The sequence below is a fragment of the Oreochromis aureus genome, linkage group 4 (genome assembly GCF_013358895.1).
Source record: "Oreochromis aureus strain Israel breed Guangdong linkage group 4, ZZ_aureus, whole genome shotgun sequence".
NCBI lineage: Eukaryota > Metazoa > Chordata > Actinopteri > Cichliformes > Cichlidae > Oreochromis > Oreochromis aureus.
In genome coordinates this window covers 7,592,199-7,616,057 of record NC_052945.1, presented here as the reverse complement: position 1 = coordinate 7,616,057, position 23,859 = coordinate 7,592,199, and the positions used below count along the sequence as shown (strand labels likewise).

Sequence of the window (23,859 nt, the reverse complement as noted above, 5' to 3'; positions counted from 1 at the left end):
CACTAATTGCTGTGCTATGGGAGGTGCAATTCGCTTTCACAAACTTTGTGAGTGGCTTTGTCAGCAGTGAGAGATGACTGTGAATGTATAGAAGACATATTCTATATGAATTACAGACATTTTTTACAACCCAGACCCAATTTCTACAGTTATTTGTGAAATTGTCCATTATTTACAGTGAAGTAGTTTTAGCAGTACCCAGCCTTACCAGTAAGTCTAAGTTGGATTGATTTTGTTGGTGACATGGAGGGGTAATTAACCTCTGAAGTTCTAATTAATCTAAGAACCACTACTAGCAAAATCCTTTATTTTCGTACAGCGTGTAAATCCTAAGAGAAAACCAAAAGCAGTGCTGAACTGTTCCCGCTAACTTTCTGTATATCCAATGCCTAATATAACTTGCACCTCTATTTGCCATAGAGCTTTCATGCCCATGCCCAAAAACTATTTAAAATCATATCAGTGAGTCACACTCTTGCTCTAGGTGACATGTTCCTTCGTCACAATGAACACAAACACTGCAGTTTATTTTGAGTCGCTCTCTCATAGATATTGTTGCTAAAAAGAAACTTACCCAATGTGCATTTTCACTCTTATTTCCAACTGCAGTCATTTCTATTTGGAAGCTTAGCTTGGTTTTCGTGCCAAGTGTTGCAAAAGTCTTAAGACACTTCTCATTTCTTTATATGTTGCTTCAACCTACCCAGACTTTCTTGTCATTTTTTTGAAAGTAGTTTTTAACCAGAGGTTCTGCAGGCTTTCTGAAGATCTTTAAAAGTTTTTCTTTGGACATCAGATGAATGAGGGGCTTTTTCCCCTCTTCTTTGTTAAGTCCCTTAACACTGAATCATTCAAGCATAAAAAAGGCATAAAACTCAAGGGATGAACCAGTCTTGATACAGGGTACAATTTTAAATTGCATCCTGAGACAAGGTAAAATTTCCTTGATACAAGGTTCAATTTTAAACCCTGATGCATGCCGTGATCATTCAGTTTAATCCACTTACTGCCACCATCAGAAACAAGGGGAAAGGGCTGAGGTTTTCCTAAAATACACAAAACTTTAATGAAAATCAGCTGTGAGAGGTATTATGATTGATCAATCCAAATTTTGATTTTCTTGGGCCTATTTTTATTCAACCTGAATGTCTTCAGCCAGCTATAAAACATAGTGGAGGTTCTGTCATGGATCGGAGCTGCATTTCAGCCAGTGGTACAGGAAAGCTGGAAAAGCTGTGAATCTTTTCCTGAAACCTCCTTAAAGGAATTAGAGGAAAGATTACCTAAGAAAGTTCAGGCTGCATTGAATAACAGTGGTAAAAAAAAAATAATTAAAAAGCTAATAAACTGGCTACAACCTTTCAGACACAGCAGTGAAAAGAATCATAAGAAGGGTTGTCCAAGAGTCAAGGACCACTTGTGGAGAGCTACAGAAAAACCTGAATCAGCAGGTACAAAGAAAACAATAAGTAATGCACTCCACACTGCATATCATGATATGTCTTTAAAGATATCTTCAAACTTCAATCAAAATTTCACACAGTCTGGAATCATCATGATATACCGTGACATTAATTTTGTTTCCCCGTCATACTCTTTGAAATTTAAGATATTGCTGTATTCAGGTCTTCAGAGCAGATCCTGGCTTTTATCCAACATCACAGAAAAAGATCACGTTTAGATTTTTTTTTCCATGAAAATACACTGAAGCCAATTTACTTGAGTCTTTGGGTCGTTGTTCTGCTGCACCACCCAACTTCTGCTAAGCGTCAGCTGGCAGAGAGCCTCTGTGATATTATCCGGTAAGATATGCGGATAAACCTGGAAATAATTTTCCCTTCCATGATGGCATGGTGCCCAGGTCCAGAGGCAGCACTTACAAATCACAACGCTCCCCACGCAATACTTCACCTCTGAGATGATGTTTTCCTGTCAGTACTGTCACAACCTGGTTATGGGTATGACAAAATCACCAAAGAACTCATCGCTGTTGTTATGCCATCAGTTCTGCGTTGTATAAACTCAACAAAATCATTTCCTGCCAGGATTGTAAACTTTACCAAGGTGCTCCCAGTTTGCCTAACTATGACAAAATGTGAGGCTGAGTCATTCAACAGGACAAATGAATGACTACTTTTAGAGTGACAGAAGAAGAAAAGAATCAAGGTGTTGGAATGACCCAGTCAAGGTTGTGACCTAGACCTGAAATGCTGTTGCAAGACCTCAAGAGGGCTGTTATTAAGTGACTTCCATGCAAACTGTAAAGCACCACTGTAAAAAGGAGTGGGGCAAAATCCCTCCACAGCATTGTGAGAGACTGATAAAGCCATACTGAAAACAAGTTTAAGTTGGTGCTGATGAAGGTGCTTCTGCAAACTAATGAATTACGGGGCAGTTTTTCAAAAGACTGCATAGGAGTGCTGCTGAACACTTTAGAACAGCCATGCTTGATAACGTTTCTTCTGAAGGTTTTAAAATTAATTTCCCTGGTTGATGAATTAAAAGGGCTGTCGGCATGAACCAGAGTGGTGGTTTCACAAGCTACCGAATAGATTTTCACATGAATACATAGAGTCCAATGTAAATTTTCTTTTTGTATAAATGGAATATAAATAATTTATGTGATATAGATTTTTTCCTTCATAACTGTAATTATAATAATATTTAAAGAACTGACATATTTCAAGACACACCTATTAAAAAGTAGTAAACCCTCAAAAATGTTTCCTTACTTTAACTTGCCACTGTAGTTTCTATCAATCTATGTTATTTGATATCTACACACTAAGTGAAATGTTTTTTTGTCTTTTTTTAATTTCTCTGAAAAAATCATTTCGCCATCAAAATCAAATAAGATTAAGATTTCTTAATGACTGCAACTCTGTATGATGGTTGAAACATAGCAATGAATAACAGAAATGAATACAACCTGAAGGCACATGGAGAGAAGAAGGAAAAAACTTCTGTTTCTTCAGTGAACAGAAAAATAATTATTTCATTCCCATTTAATTTAATTAAAATATATTTAAATAGCACCAATTCATACATAATTTATCTCAGGGCCTCACTGTGAGGCTAAGAACGTACAATAGCATTGAAAGGAAGCGTGCAGTTAGTGTAGAGGGAGAGGAGCATATCTGAATAGTCTCAGCTGGATTTCACACAACGTTTCTTTTCTCTCTGTTATTTATTTTTTGCACAGTAATAGATCAGCTGAAGTAATAAAACGAGTGAGCTCACACAATAACAAAAAACATACATGGTAAACATACAGAAACTTCCAAAATATATTCTGTTACAAGGGTTGACATATGGCAATTTCTTATTAATTAAGCCGAGTGGAATATTTAATTTGCCACCTACGGTAGATATAAGCAATGGGCAATACTGAAATATTTACATATCTGTATACAACATATGGGTGAGACTGTAAAGGTAAATTAACATGTGCTGTCAAGTTAACAGGATGAATTGCTGTAAATAGCTCCTTTTGTGAGTGTATTCTCGTCTGAAAGAGAGGCACAAACAACTGTGAGATATGTTAAATTATTGACAGAAGTTGAGAATCTCAGACAGGTTTCTCTCTTTGATATTGCTGAGGTTAAATCTGGCACGTTGCTGTGTTCTCTGTCTCTTGATGCCTACTCCCTTTCTTACCTTTTTACCTATTTTCCTCTGACTTACAAAACAACCTCCTCTCCTCTCTGCCTCCCCCAAAACAAAACGGACCCAAGGGACACGATATCAAAGGCTCACAGAAAACCCAAAATGATAAAGCAGAAAGGCAGTCACACGCAGACTCATTTAGCTGACTTCAGTCTGGTATTTCTAGGCTGAACATACATGTGCTATTTTTTCAAGCTACTAAAAAGGAGGTGAAAGCCCAAAATTGAACTACTGACATACTGAGGTAAAGTTATAAAATATGGATTAAGCCAGACATCAATAGTATCCAGTTCAACTGACAGGTCAGAAACATAAGAAATGAAGTCTATATGGGAAAAGTGGACATGCGCAAGGAAGTGTACGCACAGGGTGTGAGTGAGGGAACGCAGCTTTGAGTGCTGGCTAAAGCCGTATCAGTAGAACCAGCTTTCATCAAAGATGCACAGCCTTAAAACAGACTGTCAGGAGAGTAGGCTGGTATCCTTCACTTGATTCTTCCTTCAAAGCATAATCTTGCGAGATTCAAGTGAGAACAAACATCTACTTGCCCTTTTAAGTCTGTTTACATTTGCCTGTGCTGTGGTCCTTCGTTCTCAAACCTGATTTACACAGGTGTCCTCAGAGAAACCTGATCTACAGCAACATTTACAGGCTGTAGGAATTTTCAGACACACACACACCTGAGAGTCATCCCAAAAACAACCTCATACTGTTCACTACAGATCATCTAGGCTGAAGCAGCTTGGGAGTAACTGAACAAAGGTACAAGTAATAGAAATGGGAAAAATGGGGGGGAGCTCTGACTGAAGTCTAGTTTCTCTCTCCTTAAGATATCTTCCCATTTTGAAATTTGAAGAAGAAAACTAGCAGTGTGCAAAAGAACTGCTAGTTGTTTGTCAGATATCACCAGAAACCATAAAAAGTCCATCAGCAGGCACATTTCCTGGATGGAATAGTAACACTGTAGCATTCAAAAACAAGATAAAAAAAAACCCAATGGGAATAAGAAATGGCTGCTTTTGTCCTGAACATAAATGAGGTGGGCTGACACCATAATCTTTATGATACATGAGTCCCTGATCAAATCAGATGATATTGTTATGCATATCCAGCGTCTGCACATAAGGGAATGCAGCATGATAAGAAGGGATGCAGCTAGGTGGGACTAAATATGTCTAACATGGCTGAATCTGCTTTTTTTCCCCTCTCTCCCAGAGCCAAGGAACTTTTATCTTCTAATGCCAAGACACATTTTGACCCGAGCCAGCTGATTTAAATCTAAAAAAACCACAAACCATATAATGGAAGAAAGCAGATTTAAAAAGGTCAAAATTATGTACGCTATGGACATACTGATCTCTGAATCTGATATTCAGAACGTGAAATCAGAAGTCTGGAATGTACCGTATGTGGGATGTAATAAGTTGGAAATATGTTCTTGGCCTGTTTCCAGTGTGTTAGAAATTATATATATTTTGTTCAGTGCCAAATTAATTCCTGTATATGTGCCTCTTAATACTTAATTAGGCTTTTAGGGTAGACTGTGGATTCAAAAAGAGAGAAGGTGTGAAGTTTAGAGTGCCACTGTGAGGAAGAAAACATGCAGCTACACCATTCTCTTCACACTCTAATAGCATCTTATGTGTGTGTGCATGAGTGTGTTTTTGGCTGCATGGGTTGACTGCTGCCCTGTCATATGATAAGAGACTCCTATGAGGAGAACCACACAGAGCCAGTATCACATGCTGGGAAGCCCATATTAGTGTCAGTGCCGTGCCTGCTGCTGAATGATCCACCCCGTCTCTGCGTGATTTTTTTTTTCTTCAAGCACTAACCGGTTGTTTATATGATTGATTCTAACACACGGGCTGTTACTGCTGTACTTTGTTTTAACAGAAGCAAAGGATCAGAAAGAATTGCGGTCTGATTAAACTTTTACATACATATATACATATATATATATATATATATATATATATATATATACATACATATACATATATATATATATATATATATATATATATATATATATATATATATATATATACAAGCACAAGTACATGGCGTAATGATAGATGTAGCGATACTGAATGACAGCAACATCAGGAAGGAGGAACACTAGAAGGTAGAGAAGTACCAAGGGCACAGAGAAGAGCTCGAGAAGATGTGAAGGGTGAAGGTAACAGTGGTCCCAGTGGTAATCAGAGCAATAGGTGCGGTGATTCCCAAGCTAGGTGAATGGGCTCCAGCAGATCCCAGGAACAACATCCGAGATCGTTCTCCAGAAGAGTGCAGTCCAAGGAACAGCAAAGATACCTGACAGGACCCTCAAGCTCCCAGGCCTCTGGTAAAAGACTCGAGCTTGAACTGCCCGCAGGGGCGAGAGGAGAATTTTAATATATATGTATATATATATAAAAACTACCCACTAGGGCAGGGCGATATGGCCAAAAATATATATCACGATATATATTTGAAAATTTGCGATAACGATATAACTGACGATATAATTTCTGCGAGACAAAATACAACTCCACAACTTTACTAGCGCAAAAAACCCCGATCCATTCATTTTACTTAAAGTAGCTGTTTTTATAGGCATTAAAGCTATATAAACATTTAACAGTGCAAATGCAAATTCCTTGCTGAAAGTTTAACCAAAAGGCATTTCCAGTAGAAATGGGCTGACATATCCTGAGCATAACCATGTATAATATCCACTGAAGTTAAAAAGAGGTGCTTTGCAACATTATACTGCAGTGTGCCAAATAAAAAAAGTCAAATACGTATTTCTCGGACCATAAGGTGCACGGGATTATAAGGCACATTAAGCGAAACAAAGCAGTCAGATAAATCAAACTTTATTCAACTCATTCTTCTTGCTTCCTCCACTTCTGTACCATTGATTCATTAATGCTGTATTCTATCACAGCTGCTCTATTCCCATGTTGTTGCAGCATATTAATGACTAACCTTCTATTGTGGATGGATTATCTCAGTTGTTCTCCTGACTGAAGTTTGGTCCGTTTACAGCATCCTGCTATGCGATTGCATTTGTCTCTAACCATCAGGAACCTTCACATTAACTTTTATCGCGTGGATAAAAGTTAGCGTTCATCCTCCAGCTTCACTGTTTATGTTATGCTAACAAAGCTGTGTCGCTAGCGATCACGTAGCACATCATTATATACCAGCTAGCCCAACTTCAGTAACCCTACAAACGTCACTGCTGTTTAGTTTTATGTTGAAAGTGATAGCAGAGCTGTACGTTTGAATTTTTTCAGAAATCTCTCAGTCAGAACATGCTATATCATGTTTAGGTAACTAGCGAAACTAGCGAGCTAACTTCCGCTAACTTCCTGCTAACTTCTAACTCCGTTAAATGTAATGAATTCTGTTTTCATGGATGCCTGGATGTTAAACTAAATAGTTACACCTGGTAAAGTAGCAATGCTGATCATTTCATTAAAGGTGAAAGAATTTAGACAGTTTTAAACTCTCAGTGATGTTCGTTTGACTTCGGGACTTTAAAGGACGGAGTTTAGGACCCAGATTACTCCCAGCTTTACAAGCACCTTAGTCCGACAAACAGTGTTGCCAACTCCTCAGTAAGGAAAATCGCTATTGGTTGTCCTAAAAGTCGCTAGAAGTCGCTAAATGACGTCATCACCTAATTTGCATAATTGGTCATGCTAATGTAATTGTAACCTATGTTGTTGGAGAGAGAAATAGCATCGTGGAAGAGACATAAAGTGAGTAAAAAACGTCCTAAATGCATTTAGAGTTTATTTAGAACTACAAATTAAATTTCTTTTAGCAATTATTGTTTTTTTTAATGTCACAATTCCAACCCTGCTCCTTTACCCGGGCTTGGACTGGCAAAAGTGATCCGAAATAGGCACTCTGGTGGAGTTACTTTGTGTGTGTGTGTTTATAAGTAGTTTTAAACCTTGTGATCCACAAAACAGCATAAGAGTAAAAGAGTAAAAGAAGAACTGACTGTGTTACAGCACCCGCTGCTTGTTGAGAGTAAAAACTATACGCGCTTTCACGTCTTTTTTTAGCGACTTTTTAAAGAAAAAAAGTCGCTAGGGGGTCTGAAAACTCGCTTAATATAGCGACAAAGTCGCTAAGTTGGCAACACTGCCGACAAATACGGCAATAACGACGGCCCGCTTGCATGTTCTACAAAAAAAAGTGCTCTTTTGTGTATCTGACGGACAAACACCAAACCAGTTAAGCTGCACCATTTTTACAAAACAATTCTGGCTCATCCTTTTCACTCAACAATCTACTTTCCCCATTCACATTCTCCGTTACCGTGCATTCTCCGTGCTTTTTCGGCACTGCGCATGCGTGTTTTACCCATATTCTTATCGTTGCCTAGCTTTCTACCGGTATTATCGTGAACGGTATAATATGGCCCAGCCCTACTACCCACTCTTGTTCTTATAAACTGTGACTCAAATAAATGCTACTACAACAATTACCAGTCCTGATACAACAAAAATATGAAAATGTGAATCAGTTGTTGCATTAAAGAAATGTATGAGCTGTGTTGGCAATTTGTTTATTACTCGTTCTGATGTAAATGATGCAGAGTCAAATTAATTCACTCGGGTAATTCTCTTTTGTTAGGGAAATGGAAAAAATGCTGGGTTGGTTTCATATAATCTTATAGTAATATTTTTCTGACTTGTAAAAAGTGTTTACATAAACTTACAAGTTGGAATATTGTTTCTCATTTTCTCTGCAAAGTATTTTGATCATTAAACGACTAACTCTGTAATCACACTTCAGAGCTTTTGATAAGCCCTCCTGTTGTGGCATAATTAGACATTTTAAGTTCACCTGTCTCAAAACCCATAAACACATCTAATTATGCTGAGAAAATCTAATGATTTTATGGAATGTTTCAGTGTAGGTGGCACTTTACAAAAGCTGAAGTACTATAAACATAAATCGTAATGTAAGGAAATCAAAAGCATGCTGAGCACAGTCCAAAAAGAAAAGGCCTGTGATGTGATGTAGACAGTGGCGGTCCTAGCCTGTTTGGCGCCCCGGGCGAACACGCCCTCTGGCGCCCCACACACACACACACACACACACACACACACACACACACACACACACACACACACACGCATATATGACCCCATATATGAAGAGAGAGAGAGAGTATGCATAGTATGCAAACATGCAAACGGCTACCAAACAGACATCATAATTCGTCATACAATGGGAACAGGACAAATCAACAATTGACACTGACTAGTTAATATTATATTATTGTATATATTGTTTGGAGTTTAGTCTGTTACTGTTACTATTTTTACCATTTCTTCTTGGAGGAACTGTAACCCACATAATTTCCTCAGGGATTAAGAAAGTATTCTGATTCTTAATGTTTTAGGATGACCTGCCATTATCCAATGACACATCTGCTTACCTGCATCTTTTGCTCGTTTCTCCTTCTAGGAGCCATAATTAAATGTATTGAATTTTAATGATCACTGGGTTTTCGATTTGTTTGGTTGCTATGGTGATGTGTAACGGGAGTCACGTGGGTGCTCGCGGTGACATTAAGGGGGCGTTGTCAGTCTGTCTTTCACTGGTTTGATTTTGACAGAGAGCAGGGCTGGGTAGCCGTAGTTTTTGTTGACCGCAGCACAACGAGTTTCCTCTTGTTGCATTAGAGCCTGTGAAGTTCTAAGAGTTTGAATCGCGAGCCGATCACATTGCTCTGTAAACTTTTCAAGCACTTTAATAAACAAGCAAGCAATTCCACCTCTCGCATTATTGCGTAAAGTTGACAGCGCATCAGGCAAATAGGCAGGCTCAGTCCCCGGCCTCTAGCGACTGTGGAAGTCGCTACACTCCTCTTCTTTTCTCTTTTTTAAAAACTTTAAAAACGGGTTGTGTGTGAGACTTTAAATCAACAAAATACACTACACTAAAGTGTATATTTATTTTCTTACTCTTCTTATATTTATTGTTTGTTTACTTGCACTGCTGTAACTGGAGCCTCGTCGTCTCGTCTCTCTATATACTGGACTGTATGTAGCGGAGATGACAATAAAGTTTACTTTGACTTCAGCAGCGAGCAGGCGCACCGAGGGCTCTCGCGCTCACTTTTCGCGTATAGAATTTCGAAAAAACATCGGTGCAGATTGTAAGTCTGTATCATGATGTCTGGTGTTTTCGTGTTTGTTGGTTTGTTTTTATTTTGTTTTATTTTGCGAGTTGGTTATTAGATGCTGCTCCAGCCACCCAGAGAATCCCCCGCCGCCCCGCCCTCTCCTCCCTGTGCCGCAAGCAGCAGCGCACCTCGCAAACGGAGAGCGCCCCTACTCCCAGCAAATGGGCGATAGAAAACTGATCGGTGCCTATGCCATTCCCAATATGCGCTGGCATGATGTCGGGGCAGCATGAGTACGAGCAATTTTTTTTTCCGATGCCCGTGATGCCGCCCCCCACCACGATGCCGCCCCGGGCAACCGCCCGTGTCGCCCGTATCTAAAACCGCTACTGGATGTAGAGATGATGGCGGTATGTTTCACAGGGGGGACTCTGGCAAATTGAACTGTCTCTTGGACTTCTGAAATGCATTTAATATTCTTCTTACATTTTGTGCTCTGAAATTAAAATATACAGAAGTGCAATGTAATGCAATCCAATAAAACATCCCTGCAATAACATCTCACCTTTGCGAAGCTTAGAACATTTAGCGATTGTTGACTTTGTGTCACAGAGTTGTTGATGCAACTGTAGGGTAATCTCTGAGACAATGTTACCAGTGTAGTCTTTGCTTGTGTTGTACTACACAAAATGCTGGATCTCATATAACGTCCATTAGCACTGAACTATTTGGCCATACTGTATGTGCACAACACAGAGTCGGTGCTGCAGGTGGGTGTTTCTTGCCCAAAGGTTCTCACAGTGAATATAGATTTAAATCGTGGGCGTAGTAGTATGCATAACTTTAGAGCATAAGGGAAATGAGCTGTTAGGAAAAAATGGTGAATGGTGAGAGTTAAACTACGCACTTTTTAAATACTGCAATCACTGCATGTGTCATCACTTATGTGCTGTATAAATGTTAAATAGACTAAACACATATTGTGCCTTTAACCCTAACTACATCCCGGCTAGCGCTTTAAAATGAGATTCTTATTCACAAAAGCGTGTCAACACCAAGCACTGAGAGGAACTTTGGGTTTAACGTCTTTCCTGATGACATGTCTCGAAGTATAGAGCCTCGGGATCAGACCGACCCTGCCATTACTTGATATGCCACTGCTTCAGTCACAGCCTCCTAAGAAAAGCTCAACAACGCAAATGTTTTTCTTAGCAGTATTACAAAGAAAGACCATGTGAAGCTGTAACTCACACACACCCTTTATAAGGTGCAGTGGAGACTGGATACAGATTCTGCTAATGGTATTCATGGAACAGAACAGTATCCATTAGCTCTCTATTTCAAACACTAACCTTTTACACAAGTTTTGTGGTTTATGCATTGATGCGACCTTATGAATACTAACCATGTATAATCTTTTCATCTGCATTCAAGGCATGCATTACGCTGGCAGATTAAGGTGACTGTTCGTTGTGCTTGCAGTCAAACAGCTACTGGATGCCGCCTGCATCTAGTGGCATATCAATGACCTGCGCTGTGGCCATTCATACACACAGTACTATTATGGTTTTTAATGTGGAAGCTGGAAGTTGGAGCTCATGAAACCACTCAGGCCATCTGTTCTGAAGAGGGAAATTGGACTGGGGCTGAGGAGCATGGTTAGCACCAGGCCACCTGTGTTAATGAGATTGCTCTCGTTGGAGCTGAAGCTTCCACCTGACTCCCACTATTGTTTACTTGAAGCCAAATCAATAGCTTATGGTCTTGATTTGTGGAATTCTACCGAAAAGGTCTGTGACAAACGAAAGCAGGAGAGACCAGCATTATTACCTGGATGTGCTTAAAACTCAATCAGGGGCCTCTCCAGGCTCAGTGGAGATTGACCAGGCTTTGTAGGTGGCTTCGCAGGGCCCTCTGCAAATACGCCTCTTCATTGTGTTTATAGGCTCAGTGTGGAAAGTAAAAGAGGAAAGTCAAAAGGTGGTGCAGATCTCAGGTTTTCCCAGACAGACAATAAAATTGCAAATAATTTGAGCTCCAGAATGAAAATGGAAGGTTCAACTGAAAATAGCCCCAAGACAACTGCAAGTACATCTACTGCCTAAATAATAAAAGTGAAAAAATCCCTTGTGATGTTCACAAACTTTCTGTTTCAGCTCAAAAACAATACAAATAGGAATATTATTTTGCAAAGAGTCGTAGTTTACACATTTACATAAGAAATAAAATATTCCCAGTTTGATCTTGGGAGGAGACAATTCTCTTTGGGGATGTTTTCAGAAAGGCCATCTAGTGATTTGTGCCAGGAAGGGTTCAGGTCCAATCATAGCCCAGAACCAGCTTTTCCTGAAGTCATCAATGACCTAAAAATCAACAGTGCTGCTTTTGACTCTGCTGATCATGATTCAGTTGGTTTAATAGGTCAGGTTCTTGACTGGCTCTCATCAAACCTAAAGGGTTGAGGTTTTCATTTTCAATTAGCAGTTGTAGATCTGCACAAATAAAAATTAAATCAGGGATTCCTCGAGTGTCTGTCTTGGTTCATTGCTCTTTAATTTTCGTATGCTTCCAGTTGGTGCTATCATCAAGAATCATAACATAACCTACCATTCTTATTCCGCTGATAGACAGTTGTACCTATCCTTTTATGACGATCTAACACCTGTTTACTGCATTGATGGCATTATTTGCTGAATATCTCGAAGTTTTTAGAACTGAACAGAGGCAAGACAGTGAGCAAGTCAGGAACCTCTGCATTATTTTAGACAGTGATCTCAGGTTTGATAATCATATTGATAAAATTGGCAGAAGTGCTTTCTATCACTGAAAAAATATAACAAAAGTTAGAAAATTCCTGTCTCAAAGTGACTGAGAAATTGGTCTTGCTTCCATGTCAGGCAGGTTAGATTATTGTAAACATTTATTTGCAGGACTCTCCAGATCATCAGTAGGACAGAATCCTTATAGGTATGCAAAAAATATTGTGATCCCTTCATTGCCTGACAGTGCAATACAGAAGCTTTAGCTTTAAAATCCTTTTTTTCGTTCACAGAGCTTTTGATGGTTCTGCTCTCCAGTACATCTCAGACTTGCTTACTGTTTATAACCCAGTCAGACCTCTCAGGTCATCAGGTGGAGATCCTTTGTTACTAGAATCAGATCCAAGTGTGCTGAAGGTGCTTTCAGCTGCTGTGGTTCTGTTCTTTGGAACAAGCTGCCTGTTGACCTGAGATCAATTACATTTGTGCCGACATTCAAAAGCAAACTCAAAACCTCTTTGTTCACACAGGCTTACACTCAATAGCTGAGTGTGTGTTTTAAGTTTTATTTTGCCGTTTAACTGCCTTAAGGCATTGTAACCCTACACAGGTTTTGATGCTTTTATTCTTTTGTGTTAAACACATTGAGTTTATGTGTAATGAAATGTGCCATATAAATAAAATTGCCATTGCCCTGAGCAAATTAAACATATCTGTCTTTGACGGCCACAGAACATCTTCTACATGTAAGCACATTAGTATTTTTTTCTTGTTATTAAAAAAAAACACTTTTAAGCAATTTACTTTTATATAGATCTAAATTCTGTCTCATTTGTTGCACGGTGAACCTAACGCTCCAGACAGTTACACCTTTAATGTCAGCAACATAAACACAGAGATGCAAAGACTCGAGTGTGAATTCAATTAGCTCAGTAGAAAACAAAGTTGATAATGTGAGATCACACGTTTCGCCCTTGACATATTTTTGTTTCGTATTTTTCATTCTTTTAATTGAAAATGTTTTGTTTACTTTGTTTTATTCTAATCAATAAAAAAGCAGACAAAAAGTTTTTGAACACAAAGTTTCTCTTGTTAGAAAATCTAGCAAGGACGTCCAGGCAACATTGAATACCTCAAACCCACGATGAGTTAGCATCTCTGACTTCGGTCTGACTTTACATCAACATGAAAATGAATCTAAAATCTAGAAACCTGGATCTAAAAATCTAATCTAATCTAGAAGTTACACTAGAAGTCACTTTAAAATCAAACAAACACACAGAACTGGCTCTTTTTTTGGCTTCCATCTATTTTCTTTAATTTTGTAACCGACATGTCACCAAACTGGTGCAAGCACGGATGCTGTTTACATGTATATGTGCAATACTGAATTAAAGTATTGTGAAGCAAATTATATTTAACCTCCTAAGACCTGAACTCTTCCACGACATGCATTTTTGATTTCACTTTGATATTTGGTCATATTGGGGCCCGATGAATGTAAAAACAAAGAATTACCAGATTTTTTTTTTTACCTTATTTTTGTTTTTAAAAAAAATAAGAGTCACATATAAGGATATGCGTTTAAAATTTTGATAGAACAGTAGCAGTATAATGTCCTCATAAGTGGATATCAGGCCCATGTAGGGCAAAATTGAGTATTTTGGTCTAAATAACCCAAAATGTGATGTCCACATATGTGGACGGCAGGTCCTAGGAGGTTAATATTACTTTAATGATTATAATAATTTATTACATTTTTGGGGAAAAAAATCTTTAATGTCATTGTAAGCAGAGAAAACAACAAACATTAGAAAATTAGCATTATAATGAAGCGCGTTTCTGTTAAGAGGTCACATGAGACAAAGACGCTGAACAGAGGAGCAGTTAAAGCCATCGTCCATCACACCATGCCTGACCCACAGCACCAATAGAAGATTATTAAATTTGTCATGTGCAACCCTGAGCAGACATCTACTAAACACAATGAGGAGATGAGGCTAATGAAAAATTAAAGTATGCTTAAAAGATTACTGCTAAAATTCACAAGAGACCTTGAGATTTCACCAGAGCAAAGGATTTGTGTTCAAATCTGTTTTTCTAAAACGAACCTGGGTTTCCTTTTTTTTCGTGCAGTTGAATGTCACACTAAACTAAACAACTACCTTCCTGAGCAGATTTACAAAAACAAAAGGATTTAGGGTAAGCTATATCTATGTTGTTATATCGTAAAAAGGCAAACTTATATAAACAACTTCAAATTTAGGCATCCAGCAAACACAGAATATAGTTGCTTTGTGGTGCTGAGCGGGATGCAGAGGAAGCTGTAAGGTTGCTAAGAATAAACAAAAACAATAAAGTTGCTGTAAAGCCAAAACAAGGAGCTGAAAGACTCTAAACTGCAGATGTAGGTTTAAAAGTAGAAGATACCAGCTCTAAGAAAAACTTGGATTCATTAATATTTGATACATGTACTGCATAATTCACAATTCAAAAACAGGTATGAACCTCCTCGAGTCAAACCCCACAGGGGGGAAGGGCAGTATTAATGTGGCTCTGCAGTTATGAGATTTCTACTGAGATAGAGTTGATACATTACAGTGGGCAGACAGGGAGGTTCACCTTTTTTTGTTCCCTGCTTGGAGTATGATTAGGTGCTACTCTCCAACTCCAAGCAATGTTTAATTTGTCACTGCAGGTGCAGTTATCTCGTCCTTGATGGAGCGCTTAAATGTATGGTGGAGATGTATATCTGCTCGTCATAGGAAGTGGCTCTGTTACCTGGGATTTGATAAGGTATCAGCTACTCCCACTGAGGATGCTGAGAACAGTTTGCTTGGCCTTTGGCACGTTTCTCCAGATCTGTCATCCCCCGCTATTGGGACTAGCTGCGGGGTGGCTGAGAATACATCAGTATTGGAGATGTGGGAGCAGTACAGACCACCATAAACCACAGCACGGAGCTAACAGATTTATTGATTTGCCAGCTTTCTACTAGTTCGCTGTGATGCAGTAGATTTAGCACATGAAATCCTGCTGCTATAAGGGCTGGGCAGAATTATGGGAACCATTTGTATTTGCGACCTGATCAACTAGATGCTTTTTTTTAATGCCATCACTCACTTCCAACTTCTTGTCATACTTTTTTTCTTCTCTCCCACTCAAACCAGAGGCTGCCTGGCAGTTCAAAGGTTCCTCTGTACTCTAAAATCTGTAATAACTAACACATATTAAAACTGCATTTCCCACTTCTTTCTAAGACAGTTTTTACACACAAAAGAAAAGAGCTCTCTCATGGTTATTTAGCCACAAGTCCATGTACGTGTACTTCCTATGTCTTGTTTAATCTAGCTGTTGCATCTTTTTTGGTCTTAGAGTGACACTGCTTTAAATACAGTGATAATGAATAGGCCTCAGGGAGCCTTTGCTGACTTGCAGCAGCAGGCTAATGAGATTAGCAAAACCACTGAGGCCCGTTAACGCCATGAGGCCCACTTTAAGGTACAACAAGATGAAAAAGAAAACAGGACTGGAGCATCAATGTGACTCTGATCTGCAGAGAAACCTATCATTAGCTGGCGTAGTATCCATGTAATAACTAACTAAGGAAACTTATATGGTGAAAAATATGCGCTAATTGTCTCGCTTGATTGGGATCAAACTGTGCTAGCGCTGCATCAACCTAGCTCCTTATGGTTTCTGCCTTTTGGATTTACTGGTATGGAGAGAGATTGCACAGATTGAGTCTTTATGTTTGGACGCTTGTATGTTGTGAAAGCAAGAAAATCATTCAGCTTGGATGAACTGTTGCAGTACTATTGCTACTACTTGAACAGTTTACATCCTGAAGGGATTCAACATCAAAAGTTTTGCATTGTTATATTGCAGCCAACTGTCACGGTCCTGGGTCGGTTCGACCCAGCATTTTGAGTTCCTTAGGTTTTGGTTTATCTCTGCATTATGGATTAGTTCTTATTCTCGGGTGATGCTGTTTTGATTGTGATTGTATTCTGTTTCTTTAAGCTATCTGGTGATGATGATTATTTCTGGTTTCGTTATCTTGCCCTCATGTTTAGTTTAGGTTGCCTGTGCTTAGTCTTCTCTGTCTGTCCATGATGTCTTTATGCCTGCTTATGAGTCTGCGTCTGTGTCTCTGTCTGTCGTGTGCTTCCTGTTTTATTTTGTAGGTCTGCGTCCTATGTCAGTGCGTTCAGCTTTGTGCTCTCCCGGTCTCGTCAGTGTAATCAGCGTCAGCCGTGTCTCCCAGCTGTTTCCTCTTCGCTCCGTTCACCTCTTGTATTTAGTGTCTGCGTCTTCCCCTACTCGGTGTCGCGTCGTTAACGTCTTCTGCCCTCACTCCCTGTGTGTTCTGTTTGCCGTCATGTCAGTCTAGTGGTTTTCAGTATAGTTAGTTTTCTGTTCGGTAACTCCCGCAATAAAGCTGTTTGTTTGGAATTCACTTTCGCTTCCGTGAGTCCTGCATCTTGGGTCCTTCCTCTCTGCCTGCCTGCACACAGCCATGACACCAACCAACTGAATGCTTCTCCTTGACATCGATAGTAGCAATGCGCCCTATCTGCTGCTGCACCGATTTCAAATATCTGAATTTAAACCAGAAAGAATATGTATTTGTCTTTACTGCAACCATCAGCATTGTTAAAAAAATTAATGGATGGCTTGGGGCATGGTTCTGATTGCACACTTAATTTGCATGGCAGCAGTCTGATGTGCTTTGTCCTGTTTCTGACAGAGGACCAAAAAGAGCAAACACAAAGTTCAGCATGACAAATAAGTAAAACTAAAAAAAGCAGTTTGATTGAAATGCGCACACACAGAAACAACAAGAGATGTGTGCAATTAGTCAGCTGGATGATTAATACAATTGGCTACTGCAATTATTCAGATTTTATTAATGCACAATTTAAGTTCACTCTTTGGTCTAAGATGCTATGCAGCCACTCATCACTAGTTGGAGCTACAGCTATTTCACATGGCAGCACCACTCTCCTTCCTTCTCCTTCCTGGAATTTCTAAAATACACAAGGGTGGAAAATAAGACATGAAACCATTGTATGTCTGTAGATAGAAAATGGGTGTATGTCTACTAAAATGGCATGTAAGTGCATTCAAAATGTGATTTGATAAATGAGCTGGTTCTTATAAACTGCTTTCCTGCTCTACCTGAGGACTGAAATCGCTTTATATTTTGAGTGTCATTCACCCATTCACACACATTCATTTGAGCACTTTTTTCTTGTTTGCTTTCAATATAATATTCACCCTTGCCCAAGTTGCTCACATTAGACAGCAACTTGAGATTCTTTTTCTTGCCCAACGATACTGTGGTATGCATACTGGAATGGGCAGGGATTGAACCATTAACTTCCCAATTGGTAGATGACCAGCTCTACCTACTGAGCTACAGCCACCTCTGGTTATTGGTTATTTAAGAATGTAACTAATGGTTTCAAATGGCTCTTCAATCTCTGATATTGTTTTATGATTTAACACACTCCCTGAACATCCCTAAAATCTATTTTTTAAAGTTGTTTTTTTTATAATCTGTGCTTTACTGTAAGGAGGGTTCGAAGCAATGCAATTATGCTGCTTTGTTTCTCAGCTTTTGTTTCTAAGGCTGCATGGCATGCCATGTAACAAACTAAAAAAACTGAACTTGTATTAGACAACAAGAACAACTAAAAAGCTATTCATCTCTGAATCTCATTACTGAAGTGATAATGATGATGATGGTCAGCTCAGTTCTATTCAAAAGCATAAAGAGAGAAAAACACAGTTAGCTATAGTTTTGTTGTTAAACACAACAACTGTAATTCACTGGGATTTTTAGTGTAATTGTGATTATACCACCTGAAATGTCCTGCCAGCCTGACATTATTGATGAAGAAGGAAAACAAAACTAGCAACACATCATGCCACGATCTAAAGAAACAGCTTTGGACAACAAAGTCATTGATATCTATCGCTCTGTAAAGGGATACTAAGCCATTAACTAAGTCTTTGGGACTGCAGTGAACCAATATCCACAAGGGAAGAAACCTTCATAGGATTGGCCACAGTGATGTGAGTTCATGCTAGATACCATGTTAATTAACTAGTTATTAGGTTTACGGGGCAATTACTTTTTCACACAGGGGCAGACAGGTATAGGTTGACTTTAACTGAACTGAATTAGACTGAACTGAATCTCTAAAAATTTCACGTTGAACCTGCGGTAAAATGTTCTCCATTAGAAGAATCAGCATTAAAGTAAATTGAAATAAACTGTTGTAAAGAAAACCTACAATAACCTGAAACCTGAAGCCTACACTACCCACAATGACACTTGACTATCAACTGTTCAGCCAGAGCACTAATGCAGCACTAGTAGCAGTAGTAAATGAAAAGTCTTTGGCAACATAGATCTGATAAGTTTACTTCTTGTCAGATTTGTTGTCTTCTTTCAAAACCAAAATGATAGCAATTAAAACAGTAACGCTAGCTTCTTCTAAAAGATGGAATCTATGTCAACACATGGCAAATGACTAATATACCACCTGCTATAGGTGCTCCTCAAGACCTCAAATTAGACTTTGATTAAATCTGTGGAGTTCCCCTCTGTTTTCTTCAGCTTCACATTCAGTATACACCATGTGCTGTATGTGATGTTTTGTCTTGGTTCCTTTCGTGTGGGTTATTATTTGAATTTATTGCAGTAAAAGCAGACAAAAAAATAAATAAATACTAAAAAAAATCTACACTAAAACCTAAAAAGTAAAATCCAAATGTATTTAATTGTCACCAGTCAAAAACAACTATAATTACGCTCACTATGGATTTGTTTAGATTTGTGTGCGTTTTATACAGATATTTAATCATTTCTCCTTCTGTTTCCAACACTGAGTACATAGTAGAAGAGGGGGAAAAAAGACAAAAAAAGTTTCAAACACAGCTTGAGCTTCAACATTTCCACAGAGAAAACATCTGCCATGGTTCAAACATGGCAAGGGAGCCCACGAGAAAGTGTGGGCACAGAAATCTACCAAACTCACATCCGCAGAGAAAAAGAAGATGAGCGATCAGACACAGAGGCAGTAAACTCTCCTGGGGCAGTACTGTTAAAGAATATTTTTGATATGTAGGGGTCGTTTAATAGCCATTCTTGCCCACGAGCCGATAATTAGCCCATTTCATCTGTGTTAATGTATGATAATGGCTACTGTCATGCAACTTTCGAAATAGTTCTTCTGAAAATACATATATTCATATCCCTTGGTTATTTTCTTGGCCAAGAGGTCTGGTGGTGATTTAATAAATGCAGAAAATGATGTTCAAACATTTCTATGATGACCAACAAAGCTTTAACAGCCAGTTATGCGCAAAATAGATTTTACAGTCTTATGTATTTAGGCTGACTACCGCAAAAGACGAGTTGCTTCAGCATGATGCAAATATTATTTTAACTTTTATACTGCAGTTTAAATTTAAGACAAAGTTTGTTTACTGCTTTCAGAAAGAAAAACACAAGAAGCCGACTTACAGAAGAGAAGTTATGAGCTCCACATGGCTCTCCTCTATATTTGCAGGACAGGAGCATGTCATCCAGTTGGTGGCTCAGTCTGTCCATAAACTCCAGGTTGGTCCCTTCAAAGTTTCTGGGTGGGAGAAAGAGCCTGAAGTCTGACAGTTTCTTGAACCAGGTGCGACGGTCCTCCTGAAGCAAGTCCAAAACCATGGGTCTCACTGTTCGGTTAGCAAGCAGCAGGCCCAGCCAGTGGCCAGCAAAGTACAGGTCACTCTTGGTGAGTTTGTAGAGGCGGATAGGGTTATTGTTACAGATAGTGACTGTAGGGAAAGCCAGTTCTTTGGCCCATTCAGTGTGGACTCGCGTGTATGTGGGAAAGGAAAGCCAGTGGAGTAAGCGGTTGGAGGACCAGGATAAAAGCAACCCTACAGAGGTGCAGAGTGCCAGAAGCCAGAAGGCCCTGCGGCCCACAGAGCCACCAGGGACGCAAATATGCCGCAACCCGTGTAGGCGTGTCCTTGACAGCAGAGTGGAAGTGACCTGGGCCAGAGTTGGCTTTGGATGACGCCGCTGACGGCCTTTTCTGATCATGGCCGGGGATCCCCTCCGGAGACAGCGCCCTTCCAAGGCCATCGCTGTCCACAGTGCTCCTAAAGCCGCGGGAAAGGCTTCATTTCCCAGCCAGGCCTTAGGGGCTGGGGCCCACATGTAGCTCCAGGATAAATCCACTACTGTAATCCACACATGGATATGTGTTGGCCCTAAAAAACACTACAGACCTATAGACTTTGAAGTGCATTAACACTGCACGCACACACACAAAAAAAGTGACCTTACGAAAGCTGTGTGTTTTGAAGCTGCCTTCTCTTATTGGTGCAGGAGCTCTGTTGAACTGAGCAGCAGCTACTTGTTGGTCATTTCTCTTGGTCTCTCCATGTGAGAGTGCTCCAATCATCCAGCTCAGCAGGGACAGAAAAAAAAAAATCAGCTAGGCAAATGTGCTCCAAGCAAGGTGTCTTCTACATGAATGACTCCAGCATCCACGGCAGTTAGGGTGACAGTGAACAAGAGAGGATGAGACAGAGAGAGCGAAGGCAAGAGGAAGAGGGAGGGGAGGAGAGAGGGAGAGAAGAGGACAGAATACAAAATACCACGGGCTTAGTACAGAGGACAAAAAACAAATGAAAGAAGGGAAGGTAATTAAAATAATGAGATGACAGAGGACAGAATTGGTTGGTGTGGTGCAGTCCGCGAGAAGAGCCGTGTTCCAGCGCTGTGGTTTGTCTTCTTTTGGGTTAAGTATGTGTTTTTGAGCTTCACAGGCTTGCAGAAGCATTCATCAGCCAGAGGCAGCAATCACTTCCTTGTCACTATTAAGTATGTGGTTTAATTGAATTCACAAAAGTCTACCATCCCCATTTGTTTTCTTCTCCCACTTTCTCGTCTCACTTTTTGGTGCCTTTAGTTCTTTCTGATGTCACTGATCCGCTCCTCGTCTGTCCCTGAACTCGGTTTTAACCGGCGTTATTAGGTCCTGCAGGTAAACACGGGACAGCTTCATCGTGCAGCGGACCTGCTTCTCAGCAGCGCGGCCACAGTTAGAGACGTACCACAACACACTTTCACATGGAGAAGGAGGCACTCATGCACGTACACGGACAAACACTCACAGCGGTTTCCTGCGGGAAACCAGACCAGAGATAATCTGTTCTGTCACACTCACATCTCAACATCTCTCCCCGCTTTATCTGTCTCCTGTTATTCTTTCTTCTTCCCCCCTAGTTTTGTCTCCCCCACTCACAGACAGGATCTCTAATCTCAATATTCCCCTCATGTCTCCGCTCCTCCTTCTAAAAATACTCTCTCCAAATCAAATCCATCAACTTGCCCTCATGCTCCTCCTCCTCTTGTCTTTTATGTCAGTCAAGCCCCGTAAGCTCGACCTCCTGTCGGGCACCCCCACCTCCTCCTCTTCTTCTTTTTCACTTTGTCCGAGCACTCCCTTGCTTTTCTTCCATCAGGAAAGGCTTCTGTGTGCGCTTTCCTCTCTCTGTGTCCTTGTCAGCTTCATCCAGCTCGCTCCCTCTCCCTGGTCTGAATGACTTCTCTCCTCTCTGTGATCTCTCTTTTTTCTCCCCCTCCCTCTCTCGATGTCTCTCACGCTTTTGCTCCTCTGTTTTGCTCTGCTTTTCAGGCAGCTTGTCCCCCCATTGCTCTTCTTCTCCTCCTCCTGCGCCACAGCTCTGTCCACGCAGCCGGTGAGCCCGTCACTGATGAGAGCGCCTGTCTCTCTCTGTGCTAACTTGCGCCGTCCTTCGCCCCCCTCTGTTTGTCTGCTGCTGCTGCTGAGCCACACAGCCTCAGAGCGATGAGAGACTGCTGTGCATGCAGTGCACAAAAGCCACGCGTAGACTCTCTTTTACTCTGGGTTAATTTTTTTTTTATCTCATTCTTTTTATTGCTGCAATAGAGATTTGAAATTTGTTTGGAAAAACTGGATTGGAATAAAATGGGTTATGCACTCTTTGCCGACTTTAGCTTTGGTCTTTTAGCACTTTGTCTAGTAAAGGGACCGTCTTCCCTCAGCTAAGGACCTGCTCATTGAGAATCATTGGATTTTTCTCTTAACTTTAACTTGAAATGGTCCACTAAACCTTAAGACATTTTAGTCTAGCAAAATGAAAATTATATATACATATTTTTCTTTATTTCACGTACATTTGTCCTTGTTTCTTAACCTGAGTTTAGATCTCAGGTTAAGGAACAACCACTTATTTTTTGTAATTTCTTTTAATATCTCAATAGCAAAATTGATACTACCCAAATAGACACTCTGGCTACAGTATGTTTAGTGCTATGAATTGAAAAAACTATGTAACATCATTCATTTTTAGACATAATTTCCATTTTCAATTTAATTTGGTTCTTTGTAAGTAGCTCTGGTGGCCTCTGTAGTTCTATAAAGACAACGACCTTAATACATACCAAGCAAGGATCCATATTCAATTCTCTGAGAAAGCTCATTTTATTTTTCATAAAACTTAGAGGCATAGTTCAGTCTTTGAGTGTGTCCTTTGTGGTTCTGAGCAAAACAACCTTCCACACAACAAGATGTTATCTTATTACCTCGTTTCTGATGTAAACCCACCTTTTGTGCCATTTTTTTTTCTTTTTTAATGGTGAAGGATTATTACATCCCTGGTCTGCAAATATCATTTGTGCCAACAAGCACTCTCCGTTTAGGACAGTCAAGTTAAATAGCCTTCGTCAATACAAGTAAACAGACAGCTTCAGAGCCAACTCGCTGTAAGGGCTCTTGTACACCGAGTCCTGCAATGCACGGTTTTGTAAAATTCAAGGTTTCACTCATTAACATTCAGTAATGTTCTTGTGCCAATTACAGAGGAGACCATTTTCTCCCTGTGTGATGAAGGCTATTTTTCATTTCATTTTCATTTTTTAGATTGCTTAATTAAACTCCCCTAAGCTGCTCTCTGTTTCTACAGAAAAATGTAAAATAAAGCACAGAATATAACCCCATCTATATAATTTGTCAGAACCTGCAATGTGTGGTGGCTCTGAATAATTATCACGATATTAGATCATTTTTGTAGTTGTATATAATAAATGCCAGAGACCAAACGAATTAATATAAAATGGTTCCTTAACATCACGGGGTGAATATCGAACTCCGCGTGTGGGTTTGACATGATTTTGACTGGAACCGTGTAGCTTTTTGCGGTTCAGCTGAAAGTTCTCGAACGCTGCTT

The 23,859-nt window shown here is 39.8% G+C and overlaps 1 protein-coding gene and 1 long non-coding RNA gene across 11 annotated transcripts in view; one reads left to right on the top strand and one right to left on the bottom strand.

Annotated features, from left to right (window-relative positions):
- Positions 1–23,859, bottom strand: part of asic2 (acid-sensing (proton-gated) ion channel 2) — a 392,319-nt gene that overhangs the window by 105,160 nt on the left and 263,300 nt on the right. For 5 of the 10 annotated variants that reach the window (XR_005612751.1, XR_005612750.1, XR_005612752.1 and 2 more), the window contains exon 1: positions 20,105–22,287. The exons of the other annotated variants lie outside the window; for them this stretch is intronic. Coding sequence is in view for 2 of the 5 variants with exons in the window: in XM_039610814.1 (XP_039466748.1) it covers positions 20,105–20,797 (693 nt within the window). In the remaining 3 variants the exon portion in view is untranslated. Of the gene's footprint in view, positions 1–20,104; positions 22,288–23,859 lie in introns of those variants that run through there. 10 annotated transcript variants of the gene reach the window in all.
- On the top strand, positions 7,395–22,347 carry LOC120439775. The gene is made up of 3 exons (XR_005612753.1): positions 7,395–7,421; positions 20,078–20,200; positions 22,284–22,347. It is a non-coding gene; the product is annotated as an uncharacterized LOC120439775 (long non-coding RNA).